Genomic DNA, 13566 nt, shown 5'->3' with positions numbered 1-13566 from the left:
TCAAGTGACTTGCCCAGGGTCACACAGCTGGGAAGTATCTGAGGCCATATTTGAAACTAGGACCTCCCATCTCTAGGCCTGACACTCAATCCAATGAGCTACCCAGCTGCCCCCTGTTGTTGTTTTTTTAAGTGCAAAGGGGTCCCAAAATAAAAAAGTTTAAGGACTGTTGTTGTGGAAGACTCAGTAGGCATTTGTTGATTCAATAAATCCATCAACTGCCAAGCATTTATGAAGTGCCTATTATGTGCTAGTACTGTGTTAAATGCTAGGGATACATAGAAAAAAATTAAATAGTCCCTGCTCTCAAGAAGCTTACATTCTAATTAAGAAGACATCCTGTACATAAATAAGTAATTATATCAATTCTGTCTGACAGTATTGCTGTTTTTTCTCTTCCTCTTTACTTCTACTCTAAGTATTCTAGATTAGGTACTCATTTCTTCTTCCCTCGATTATGCTAAGAATCTCCTCATTTATCTTTCTTCAGTCTTTGCCCTTGCTCACCTATTCTTTACACAACTCACTGCTCAAGTATCATTCTGGTGACGCTGGTTATTTTATTCCTGTTAAAAACTTTGAGCATCCACATTGTCTACCAAATAAAATATGACTTGATATTGGAATTCAAGACCTTCTACAATCTAGCCAACCTTTCTAGTCTTATCTCATACTATTTCCCACATTCTCTGTTCTGGTCAGATTATTCTCTGTGACATCCCTTCTTACCCTGACTGCTCTCATCTCTATATTTCTGTTTATATTGGCCCTGTGCCTAGAATGGATCCCTACATTGCCCCAAATCTCTATCCAATAAAGTCTCTCTCTTCTTCCAAGATCTAACTCAGTTAGCATATACTCCAACATTTCCCTTTTTATTTTAAAGTGATCTCAAGTTTTTCATTGTAATCTGCTGGATATATAATGTCTTCTCCCACCTTCCCCCAATTATATTGAACCTCCTTAAGATCAGGGCCTTGTGTCCTTGTATTGTCATTGCTCAGCCCAGCGCCTCCCACAAAGTATAAGATTAATATATTTTTATTGAATTGAAATGGACTAATAAGCATACCTTCCATTTGCATAGCAATTTACCACTGGCAGAGATTTACTCATTAAATTCTACCAATTCTGTGATATTTATACATACATATATATAGCTATATTTATAGATGAGAAAATTTCATAAACTTCAGAGAAATTTCAAAAGCATGTATAGGATTTCCCCAGTCCCTAGTAACAAGGGCCTCTTGCACAGAGGCATTCAATATACAGTACAGGTATCAGGTAAAGGATAGTGGTTTATTTTCTCTACCACAGAAACTACATAAAATGCAAAGGGCTCATAGGCACACATAAACAAAATCTTAACAGCCCATAAGAAATAACTCATTGGGCCCATTGTACTATTCCAGGAAGGTAAAGACCCTTTGTGGAACTGCTGAGCAGCTAATTCATGTTAATCACAAACTTATACTGCCCTAGTGACCTAGAACAGTTTTCAAGGGATCAAATTTCTGACCAGGTCAGGCATGGTTTTTGATAGTTCTTTGGGTATGGAATCATCCTGGAAATGTTCTTTCCTGAACAGTGAACTAGTAGAAACTTCTCCCTATGTTTATCTGATGCCTTAATGGAGCTTGCTAGGCAACCATCAAAGCTGGAAATGTGTAGTTTGTCATGTATTTGTGCTTAAATAGAGGAGAAAAATCCCTTTTTTTCCCTCTTGCTAGAAGTCCAAGGGACAGAAAGTGCTGGAAGAGATTCTTAAGTATAAGAACAATTTTCCCTTGGATCTTTCTTTTTTATTTTTTACATGCCAGTGCAATTTTTAATAATCATTTTCTGACATTTGGTTTTTGTTATTTTCCTCTCCCCTTCCCAATATGGCAGGTAATATATCGATTATACATGTGTTATTATATAATACATATTTCCATGCTTATCATATTGTGAAAGAAGATATATATCTCTTATACTAGAGAAAAATTCCTGGAGGAAATAAAATGAAGAATGGAATGCTTCAATTTGCATTGATGGCTAACGCCTTTTTCATCATGAGTCCCTTGGGGTTGTCCTGGATTCTTGCATTGTTGATAATTGTTAAGTCCTTCACAGTTGATCATTATACATTATTGCTGTTATTGTGTTCAGTGTTCTGGTTCTGCTCTTTGTATCATTTCATGTAAGTCATTCTAGGTTTTTTTTTGTCTTGTCATTTCTTATGGAATAATAATATTCCATTACAATCCTATACCACAACTTGTTCAGCCATTCTTCAATTGATAGACAACCCTTCAGTTTCCAATTTTTTGCCACCACAAAAAGTGTTGCTCTAAGTATTTTTGTACAAGGAAGTCCTTTCCCCCTGTTTTTTAAATCTTTTTGGAATATGACCTAGTAGTGATATTGGGTATATATAGTTTTATGGCCTTCTGGGCATTTCCTTGCATCTTTCCTAGAGAGAGAGGCTCTTCCTATACACATTTGTTCTCCTGAGTCTCTGTCAGTCTTCAGGAGAGAGTTACAGCCACTGGAGATATTGACTATGCATTCCCAAGTATGTATGTTGAGTTCGATGGGAGGTGCTTCTGTCTAACTAAAAAGGTTCCATGGCAATTATTTCATTTGGTAGAAGCAGGGGGAGACCTGCCAAATCCATCAGGGATTTCCACAATTAATCCTGTTTTAACTGAGACTTCTAACTACAAATTCAGTTTTCTTTTCTATTACATGCCACTAATGTCTGCTCTGTGTGTCATTAAGTAGCCAAGACTTCCCCAGATCCAACCTGGTTACTGGGATGACTGGGAGAGGAGATGTAACTGGTAGCCACTATCATTTTCTTAGCAGCAGCAGCAGTGGTAGTTAGGATTTCCCTGATGATGTGTGTGATCCTGGTCTCGGTAGGTAGAAGACCCAGGGCAAAGGGAAAGGAGTCTAATGAAGAATTTATTGCCATAGGTCAAGTGTAACTGGGTTAGGAAGCAGGAAGGGAAAGTAGGGCAGGCTTGGGAGTTAGTAATGTTAAGGAAGAACCAGTCCATTCTGAAAGTGGGTTGGATGGAGAGGGTGGAGAAAAGACAAGCTGTTCAACTCTCAGATGGAGTGTTCTGGCATAGGCAGGGCACTTGTATTAAGGGCGCTGGCTGAATCAGCTTTCTTATTTTCTTCTCTAATTCAGAAGAGTTGACTTCTAGGTAATATAATTTTTCCTTAACATTCCTAGAAAGAGAAAAAACTCTTGGTTATTTGTGTTGGTTTACACAATTTATAGATGGCTCTCTAACTTTTGGAGCAGGTCAGTGGTGCAATGGATAAAGCACTCAGCCTAGAGTCAGGAGATACCCGAGTTCAAATCCATCTTCAGATGCTTACTAGTTGTATGACTCTGGGAAGTCACTTAACCCTGTTTGCCTAGTCTTGTCCTTCTGTCTTAGAGCTGTTATTAAGAAGGAAGGTAAGGATTAGTCAGAAGAAAGAAACACAGTTCATAGCTTTAGAAAAAAAAAATGACAAGAAAAAAGTTTTTCCTCTACTCTGGGGAGATTCCCACTCTTTATCCCTCTGTCCCTGTCTAATGAAGTAAGCATTTTTGCTTTTCTGGAAGAGCTTTTACATTTCCCCTTCTAGCAAAGTCCATGGTATTCAAATGAAAGAGGCAATGGCAAGTAGCCATTCATTCTCATGAGGAAGAGATAGGCTACTAGCTAAGGAAGTTCTAACTGAAGTTAGAAGCTGGAAGCAGAGAAATTTCACCAATTCATTCATGCCCAATGGAGTTGCCTCTAGCTGCAACCAATGGCAACCATGGGACCAGTAGAGCAACACTCAGCAGCAGCCATATGAGAATGGGAGAAAGTGATGCCCAGTGGAGACTACCATCTGGGTTAGATTATGCATCTGAAAGAGAGTACAGATCACAGGAGACTTTCGGGAGTGGAGAGAGAAGATTTGTCAGGAAAGGATCATTAGCATCTCCAGAAGACAGCAGTGATATCTGTGATCCTAATGTGTAATAGACATGAGTCATCCCTCTCCATACCTGAATTTTGGTTAAATATGTTCAGTATGTATATGCCTTTCTATGCAAGTATCTTGTGTGTGTCCACTCTTCCTGCTGATTATATATGTATTTGTGGGAGAATGGGCTCCAGTTTTATGTTTTATTGCTACTTGTTTTGTTGTGCTAATACATGAAATGTCAGTGCTTTAAATTATTTGCATCCTTTGAGTTAGACAGGTAGGTGTCCCAGTGGATAGAGCACTGGGTCTGGAGTCAGGAAGACTTGACTTCTAATCCATCCTCAGACATTTACTACCCTGGGCAAGTCACTTATCCCTGTTTGCCTTAGTTTCCTCATCTATAAAATGAACTGGAGAAGGAAATGGCAAACTACTCTAGTTTCTTTGCAAAGAAAACCCCAGATGGGATCATGAAGATTCAGACATGCCTGAAAACGATTGAACAAAAGTCCTTTGACTGACTGGTAGAGGTAAGCACATTGGTGGGAGCTCTTGAGGTCTGGATGACCCATATGTAACTTTATGTTTGAATTATGTGTTTGCGTGGGTATTATTATATGCTTGTGTGTCTACCCATATATCTATATGTTTACCTTTATAAGCATGATTGAGGATATGTCTAAAGGAAAGGGGGGGGGAGCTGGGTAGCTCAGTGAATTGAGAGCTAGACCTAGAAATGGGAAGGTCCTGGGTTCAAATCTGACCTCAGATACTTCCTAGCTGTGTGACCCTGGGGAAGTCACTTCACCCCCATTGCCTAGTCCTTACCACTCATTTTCCCTAGAATCAATATACAGTATTGATTCCAAGATGGAAGGTAAGGGTTTTAAAAATAAATAAAGGAAAAAGGGGGGGGTTACATAAAGATGATAAAATTCCATACCTTCTCAATAAATCATTGACACTCTAGGAGAAAAAAGAGAAACACAACAGGAAATCAGTTCCAGACATTCTGTCCATTTTACTATCCCATCAGAGGGTTATTTGTACAGCCTTAGGAACATAGGATATGACTATTTTATCTCCACACCACCCACCTTAGAGATTATCTAGTTTGAGGGATAGTGGGCATAGTCAGTCTCCCCAGCAGGCTATGAGGAGCTGGGGTGGCCAGGTGGCATACTGGGGCTGGAATCAAGAAGATCTGAGCTCAGATTTGACCTCAGATACCTACTAACTGTGTACCTGTTGGCAAATCATTTAACATCTGTCTGCCTCAGTTTCCTCAACTGTAAAATAAGGATAATAATAATAATAACCATTTCCCAAGATTGTTGTGAGGATCAAAACAGATAATACAGTAGTACCTTGACACACGAGTTTAATTTGTTCCATGGCCAAGCTTGTAACTTAAGTGTGTCAAATCACATTTCCCCATTTAAATGAATGGAAATGCAATTAATCCATAAGAGTCCCCAAAAAAACACACAAATTTTTTGTTTTGTATGCTTTTAAATATGAAAATTTACTTTATAAATAACAAATAAATATATTTCTAGATAATAAGAAAGAATATAAAGAAATAAACTTGCTTATGAAATATTATTTACCTTCAAGGTCAGGCAAAGATACTGGTGGAGGTCTTCATTTTGTTTGCTATCACTTAACATAACTTACTCTCTATACCTGTAATGCTACATTTAAATGCAAAATTGATCTTACACATTACTTATTATATGTAACTATTGCTAAACTTTATTGTTATTTAAAAATTTTACTTAATTATCATTTTCTTCACTGAATTTTGGCTGTTTTGCCACACTTTCCTCCATTTCACTTAGAGGCCCTTTCAACAAAAACCTTTCCATAGAAGTTTGTTTCTTCTTCCCTTTCAGAACATTTTGATAATGTGTGAAACGATTGTTACACAGCTCCAATGCACAACCTGTTGCAACTTTTTCTAGGTGTGTCTTTTCAATAAATGGTTTAATTTTTTCTCAAATCCTCAACATTTCCTTAATCTGGTTTGTACTGATTACCTCATCCACCTCAGGCTCCTCCCCACTAATTTCCTGTAAAACCTCCCTATGCTGCTGCTGCTGTAATTCTTTCAATTCTCCTGTCATCAGGCAGGACCCAGGGTTAAAAGTTAAGAAATTTGCAAAAAAAAAAAAAGATAAAGACAAAAATAAAGAAGAAAGCAAAAATAATTCAATACAGTTGTTTGTACCATCAGATAAACACGTAACTAAATGGGACAGCCTTGTGAAACCAAAGGCTCAGCAGGTAGGGGAAGATGGTGTAAGCTCATGACTTAAAACAAAAAAGTCCCGATCAAAATTGCTCATGACTTAAGGTGCTCGTGTATCGAGGTACCACTGTATTTGTAAAGCACAGTAAGTGGCACTCAGCAGGTTCTTAATAAATGCTTTTTTTCCACTTCCTTTTTTTTTTCTTTCTTGTCCAATTCTAATCTTACACTACATATGAGCTAGGTGACCTTGGGTAAGCCAAACAGCCATTTCTGAGTTTCAGTTTCACTGTGTAACTGGAGACAATTACATACCTCTTAAAAAAAACAAAAAAGTGATAAATGTAGTGCTTTAGAGGTTCCTAATTTGGGGGCAAACTATTGACCTTTAACGTGGTGATGTTCAGTTGTTTAGATGCCTCTTCCATATTAGCGATCAGATCATTCAGTTTGGTTTCTTCCTCAGAGATTTTGTGCTGGAGCACTGTTACCTCTTCTGAAAAGCTATTCAAATTGTCCAGCAACAGTTCAGGATCAGTGTCCCCTTGTTCTCCCATTTGTTGTTTCTCCAAGACATCCTTCAACTTCTGCTTTTCTGAGTCTATCTGTTTCTGCAGAAAAAAAAATTCTAGGGTTTAAGGACAAGCAAAATGTGGCTCATTTTTCATCTTTGGAGGGAAGGAGACAAAGTCACTGTCAAGAATCTGAGTTGGTGAGAGAGAAAGAGAGAGAGAAGAGAAGAGAAGAGAAGAGAAGAGAAGAGAAGAGAAGAGAAGAGAAAAAGGAGAGAAGAAAAGAGAAGAGAAAAGGAGAGAAGAGAAGAGGAGAGGAGAGAAGAGAAAAGGAGAGGAGAGAGAGAGAAAGAGAGGGGGGCGAGGGAGGGAGGGAGGGAGAGAAAGAGAGAGCACTATGGAAGAGGGTAGCTCTCTTAGCCTCACACTCATTTCTCTAGCACAATTGCATCAGAGCATAGGCTGACAAAAACAATGGGTTTGGAATCAGTGAAGTGTCCTTGGGAAGTCATTTCAATTCTCTGACTTGGATCTTCCTCATTTTTAAAATGTGGATACTAGCCCTATTGAATTGAATGGAAAAATTTGAATGATATGCTATATAAATGTCAGCAAATGTCATAATGTATGAAGAACTGGGACCTGCTCTGACATATTCTAGCTGTATAACTCTTGGTAGATCTGAGCCCCCATCAACCTTTCCAGGCCCTTATATTTTACTCTCCTCCATATACTCTCCATTCTAGTTTCCTTGCTCTTTCTTGAATGAGACTCCATTTTCTGATTCTGGACATTTTCATTGGCTCTCCCTCATGCCTGGAATGCTCTCCCTGCCCATCTCTATTTCCTAGCTTCCCTGGCTTTCTTTTAATATGAATGAAATTCCCATCTTCTACAGGAAACCTTTCCCCACCCCCACCCTTACCCCCTTAATGTTGGTTCTTTCCTTCATCTCTTGTTTATTCTGTATATGATGTGTTTGCATGTTGTCTATTCCAGCAATTCTTTAAAGAGGAAGACTGGCTTTTAGCTTTCTTCATATTCACAATACTTGGCGCACAGTAGGGACTTAATAAGTTTGTAGATTTGATATGACTTAACATGCTCAGTGCCCTGGTGAGACTAAATTAGAGAGAAGGTGACAACTTATATTAATGAAAGCTTTTCCTTATCTGAAAGTTTCTTATAGCAATGAAATCACAGGTCCAATCCTTATTCCCCCTATAAGGTCAACTCTAATTACCTCACATATGTTACAGAGGGACATGTTACTTATGGATATTCATATCCTCCCTCCCTCCCTCCCTCCCTCCCTCCCTCCCTTCCTTCCTTCCTTCCTTCCTTCCTTCCTTCCTTCCTTCCTTCCTTCCTTCCTTCCTTCCTTCCTTCCCTCCCTCCCTCCCTTCCTTCCTTCCTTCCTTCCTTCCTTCCTTCCTTCCTTCCTTCCTTCCTTCCTTCCTTCCTTCCTTCCTTCCTTCCTTCCTTCCTTCCTTCCTTCCTTCCTTCCTTCCTTCCTTCCTTCCTTCCTTCCTTCCTTCCTTCCTTCCTTCCTTCCTTCCTTCTGTTTTAGTGTCAATTCCTAGTCAGAAGAGCAGAAAGTGCTAGGCAATTGGGGGTATAGTACTTGCTCAGAATCATATAGCTAGGAAGTGTTTGAGGCCAGATTTGAAACAAGGTCCTCTTGACTCCAGGCCTAGTGATAGAGATAGATATCCAGGACAGAGATCCACTGTGCTATCTGCCCTCTGTTGTCTTTTCTATAAACATTAAAAAGAAATTTAATTCTCTAAGTTTCAATTTCTTTTTCTGTAAAATAGGGATATTACTTTTCTGTGTATGTTATATATCTTACTATTTCCTGTCATCATTTCTCACCTAGTTGAAGTTACTCCATCACAAGGTACCCCTCTCCTGCTTTTTTGCTCCTTTTTGTGGACTATGTTTCTTTATTAGACTGTGAGCACCTGAGAGCCATTTTTTGTATCCCCAGTGCTTAGCACAGTGCCTAACACATAGAAAATGCTTAATAAGTGTTTATTGGGGCAGCAAAGTGGCTCAGTGAATAGAGCATCAGGGCAAGAGATATGGAAGGTCCTGGGGTCAAATTTACCCTCAGATACTTCCCAACTGTATGACCCTGGGCAAATCACTTAATCCCAATCGCCTAGCCCTTGATGCTTTTCTGAGAAATGACACTTTAGTATCGATTCTAGGACAGAAGGTAAGGTGGTTTTTTTTTTAATGCCAATTGACTGATGGTAGAGAGACATACAAATTACAAAATGTGACTGTGGCCCAGATTTGTGTACCCCTACACAAGTGTGCACTTTCATGAACAAAGAAATACATTTGCACTCAGAGCAACATCTGCAAGAAACACAAGAGATGGTCCTTGCTAAGACCCTAGGGACCTACCCACAGAGTCTGGAGTTTTTCCTTTTTCTTAGGAAGGTGCCAAGATTCCACTGGGATCTTCCGGAGCTTTCTGATTCTTCGGTGGATCCGTTCCTGAGGAGAGAGGCATTTCTTTGTCATCAGAGAATGGTACATCTGCTCAAAGGATGGGATTCAGTGTCAACCTGCCTAATCCTTTCTGTGTTTTAGTCAAAGTCATCTCTCCCCCACTCCTCCCCTCTGTCTCTGTCCCTGTCTAATAGTTTGAGGGTTTAACACCAATAAAAAAAGTGCAAAGCATTTTATGTATTTTTTTCACTTCTCAGTCTGGCATTTGGATTGGTAATTCTGGTGACAAGTTGAGCTGCTCTCTCAGCAATGACTTTTAGATTCTTAGAGGAAACACTGGGAGCAATCTTAGCACAGTGAGATTTGTTATACACCAGGAGCACTTCTAGCTCTTTGATACTGTGCACCAAAAACTTCCTGAATCCACTGGGCAGTATGTGCTTTGTCTTCCTATTGCTTCCATAACCAATGTTAGGCATCAAGATCTGGCCCTTGAATGATCTTCACACTCTGTTGTCCATGACTCTTGGTTTATACCAGTTTCTCTTGATCTCACCATATGTCCAACTGGTGCTGGATACACTTTTTGGTCTTCATGAGGGGCCTGAGATTGGGCATGATGCTAAAGAAACAGCTGCATCCTTCATGGAAGCACCAAGGGAAGGAACACGAGTTCTTTAAGCTAAATATCATTCGAAGAGAGGAAACTACTTCTTGGCTTTTCATTCATAGAATTACCTCATTGTATCATGGAATGTTAGAGTTGGAAGAGATCCTAGGGTCATTTAATTCAACCTTTCATTTAAAATAATTTTTTTTCAATTGCATGTAAAATAATTTTGGCAATTGTTTTCTGACATTTTGTGATTCAAATTTTCTCCCTTCTCTCCCTTCACTCTCATGGTAAATAGTCTGATCTAGGTTAAAACAGTGTTTTCATGCAATACGTATTTCTATATCATTCATGCTATGGCAAGTATAAATGGAGATTTTGAACTTTTGACTTCATTCTCCAGAAGTCCTTAATATTTCCTAAAATTCCCTATAATATCTCCTGTGTCTCCTCGTTGGCAAGATCACGTTATTGGTATTTAAGTGGATATATGCTTCTCCCATGCTCTTTTTTTGACCTGCAACCAGGGCTGAATTCAGGCAGTTCTTTTGATTTGGTTATTAATAAAACTTTATAAAATATAATATTTAGTTATATATTAATTTTAATCTTTACAGACAGAAGACACATATCATAAATACAATAAAAATCAAGAAGGAAATAAAGTGAAATATGGTGTTCTTTGATCTGCAATAAGATTCCAACCATTCCTTCTTTGGCTAGGGAGAGCATTTTACATCACGAGTCCCTTGGGGTTACCTTAGAATCTTATCTTACTGATAATAGTTTGGTCTGTTAAATTTGATCATTATACAGTATTTCTGCATTCATTGCTCCCTTTTTAATATGTCTTTCCAGGTTTTCTAAACTCATCCTGTTCATCACTTCACAATAGTAATCCATTATAACCATATACTACAGCTTGTTTAGCCATTCCCCAACTGATGGACACCTCACAATTTCCAGTTCTTTGCCACTACAAAGAGCTGCTAAAAATATTTTTGTACAGGTAGGTCCTTTCTCCTTCTCTCTGATCTCTTTGAGATATAGACCCATTTGTGGTATTGCTAGGTCAAATAGTATGTATGGTTTTATGGCCTTTTGGGTATTTCTCTCCAGAAGGGTTGTATCAGTTCACAGTTCTACCATCAGAGTAGCAGTGTCCCAATTTTCCCACATCCCCTCCAATATTTATCATTTCCCCTTTTGGTCTTTTTATTTTTATTTTTTAAATTTATAACCCTTACCTTCCATCTTAGAATCAATACCATGTATTGGTTCCAAGGCAGAAGAGCGGTAATGGCTAGGCAATGGGAGTCAAGTGACTTGCCCAGGGTCACACAGCTGGGAAGTGTCTGAGGCCAGATTTGAGCCTAGGACCGCCCCTCTCTAGGCCTGGCTCTCAATCCACTGAGACACCCAGCTGCCCCTCCCCTTTTGGTCTTATTAGCTGACTTGATAAGTGTGAGGTGGTATCTCAGAGCAGTATTAATTTACATTTCTCTAATCAACAGTGATTTGATGCATTTTTTTCCAAGATTATGTTTTTAATTTCTCCATCTGAGAACTGCCCGTTCATATCCTTTCATTTTACAGAGGAGAAAACAGAGTCCCTGGAGGGGAGAAGACCAAGGTCACCCAGAAAATAAATGACAGAGTTGCTGTTTCAATTAGACTTTCTGATTCCAAATATAATGCTTTGACTCCTAACCCAGTCTGTTTTGTGATCTGGCCCCAATTTGCTTTTTCCAGGTTATCTCTCACTAGTTCCTTAGATGTGGACAATATTCTTTCTTTCTTGGATATGTCCCCAGCTAGTCTCTCTGACTGCAGTACTTTCTCCTCCAACCTGATCTTTGCCTGTTGAAATCATGCCCATCCTCCTGGCTGGGCCTGGCTTAAATGACACATTCAGGAAGCCTTCCTCTATTGCATCATTTGGAAGTGATTTCTCCCTCATCTAAGCCTTAATAACACTGTATGTAGCTTTCCTATGGATCTTAACACATTCTGTCTTGTACAGTTATTTGCGTGCCTGTCTTATGATTCAGTAGGATCATAAGCTCCTTGAGAATAGTGTGGTTTAGGTAGAGAAAATATTGGTTTGGGAATCAGAGGAACTTTGCTCCAAACCCAGTTCTTTTTCTTATTACCTGTCTGAGTATGGACAAGACATTTAACATTTCTGGGTGTTGGATGAAAATGAAGGATTTGGATTAATGATTACTGCCAACTCAAAATTAATTATCCTAGGTGATCTATGTTCCAGTCTTTTTTTCCATTTGGGGGTGTGAGAATGAGCAAATATCACAACCTTCCCTGAGAACAATTTCTTTATCTGGAAAATAGGCACATGGAAAGTAGTTTTTGCTACTTCTCTCGCAGGTTTTGTTTTGTTTTTTAATGAAGAAAGCATCTTTCAGATCTTAAGGTGCTTTAGAAATGTCCATGGTAGATACCTAGAAGATGTTAACTGAATTACTAAATGAATGACTATTATATAATGGGAATTTATGGTAACCTCTGAGACTCTTTGTGAGAAAACTGCTTTGCGAATATTGAAGATATTCTAGAAATTTGAATTATTATTATCTCCTGTTTCTTTGCAAATAGGTGAAAATGGACCAGACCTCAAGATGGAGAGAGACAAATATTTTCTCTCTCCTTTGCGAATGATACAGCATGAAGGAATTTAGACTCGAGGAAGAAGATGTCAATTAGGAAGAGATGGAAGAAATAATTGTTGATAGAGGTGTATGGAGTGGAATCTCAGGTTTTGCACCCTAAAGTCACTCCAATGAGCAGACAGGAGACTCAATAAGATGCTAGAAGAGAAAATAGGGCCTTTATTAGGAAGGGGAGAGGAGGGGGACACTGCTGAGTGGTTGACTCAATAGCAATGTCCAAAGATATTATTGTCTTACCTTATAGTGAATGATGGCTTTGTCAATGGGTTGATCATAGTGGTCTTGATGTTCAGGAGATTTGTAGCAGTCAGGACATAGGAAGACTTGTTTCTCCTCACAGAACCAGCCCACCTTTTTTTGGTGGACTTCACAATAGTAGCCTGCCCCTAGAATGCTCTGAGAACAAAGCTTCCGGCAAACAGGACAGTAGAAGACATCTTCCTCTAAGGCCTTTTTAGCATGTTGGATGAGGCAAGCTTGGCAGAAGAAGTGCCCACAGTCAGTGCTCACTGGCTCCCTCAGAAGTTCTTGGCAGATGGGACAGAGTCCTTTCTCTGGACTACTTTCTGGCTGGGGGTTCATGGCTGTAATTCTGTTGTGATCTCTCTGCCCTTGTTCTACGCTGTATCCTCACAAATGGATTAGATCCAGCTCTCCAACTTTAAACACTAAGGATAATATTAACATACATGTAGACAGAGTTTTAAAAACTTAACAATTTAAAATGTATAGAGAGCTTTCAGGTGTCGAAAATGCATTCCTTAGAACAACCCTGTGAGGCAAGAAGTGCTATATCTCTTTTATTGGTAAGGAAACTGAGGTTCTGACAACTCAAGGTCAAACAGCCAATCATGGGAAGAGCTTGAATTCAAATCTAAATCCAAGATTCCAAGTCTACTGCCCTTTCCTGACACCTCACTATACTGTTCTTTCCTCCATATCAGTCAATAAGAACTCTATAGGCATAAAGAAGCAGCAGGAAAGACAATCAAAAAATAGGAGATAACTTAAAAAACCATGTTTAACTTTGGAACATAGCCTATGATTAGGGCTCCTCTACCTATATTCTAAATG

General features: G+C 39.0%; 1 protein-coding gene across 1 annotated transcript; it reads right to left on the bottom strand.

Moving 5' to 3' along the window:
- Positions 1–2870: 2870 nt before the first annotated feature.
- TRIM40 (tripartite motif containing 40) lies at positions 2871–13332 on the bottom strand. The gene is made up of 5 exons (XM_007483466.2): positions 12730–13332; positions 9145–9237; positions 6604–6828; positions 4910–4932; positions 2871–3225 (listed from the first exon to the last, which is right to left on the bottom strand). Exons 1-5 carry the CDS (start codon positions 13072–13074, stop codon positions 3093–3095), a joined length of 819 nt encoding a protein of 272 aa, XP_007483528.1. The 5' UTR covers positions 13075–13332; the 3' UTR covers positions 2871–3092.
- Between the last annotated feature and the right edge of the window lie 234 nt (positions 13333–13566).

Source organism: Monodelphis domestica, chromosome 2 (assembly GCF_027887165.1).
Source record: "Monodelphis domestica isolate mMonDom1 chromosome 2, mMonDom1.pri, whole genome shotgun sequence".
NCBI classification, from domain to species: Eukaryota; Metazoa; Chordata; class Mammalia; order Didelphimorphia; family Didelphidae; genus Monodelphis; species Monodelphis domestica.
Note: the sequence above shows the minus strand (reverse complement) of the source record. Positions and strands in the feature narration are given on the sequence as shown.

Bases quoted from the DNA above. Each gene is read 5' to 3' on its own strand.
- TRIM40 (XM_007483466.2), bottom strand. From the start codon at position 13,074: ATGAACCCCCAGCCAGAAAGTAGTCCAGAGAAAGGACTCTGTCCCATC. The intron at 9,238-12,729 runs GTAAGACAATAA...CTCTCTCCTCAG, and splicing joins AAGCCATCATTCACTATAAG to GAACGGATCCACCGAAGAAT. The intron at 3,226-4,909 runs GTATGGAATTTT...TTCTCTTTCTAG, and splicing joins GTCAATGATTTATTGAGAAG to GAATGTTAAGGAAAAATTAT.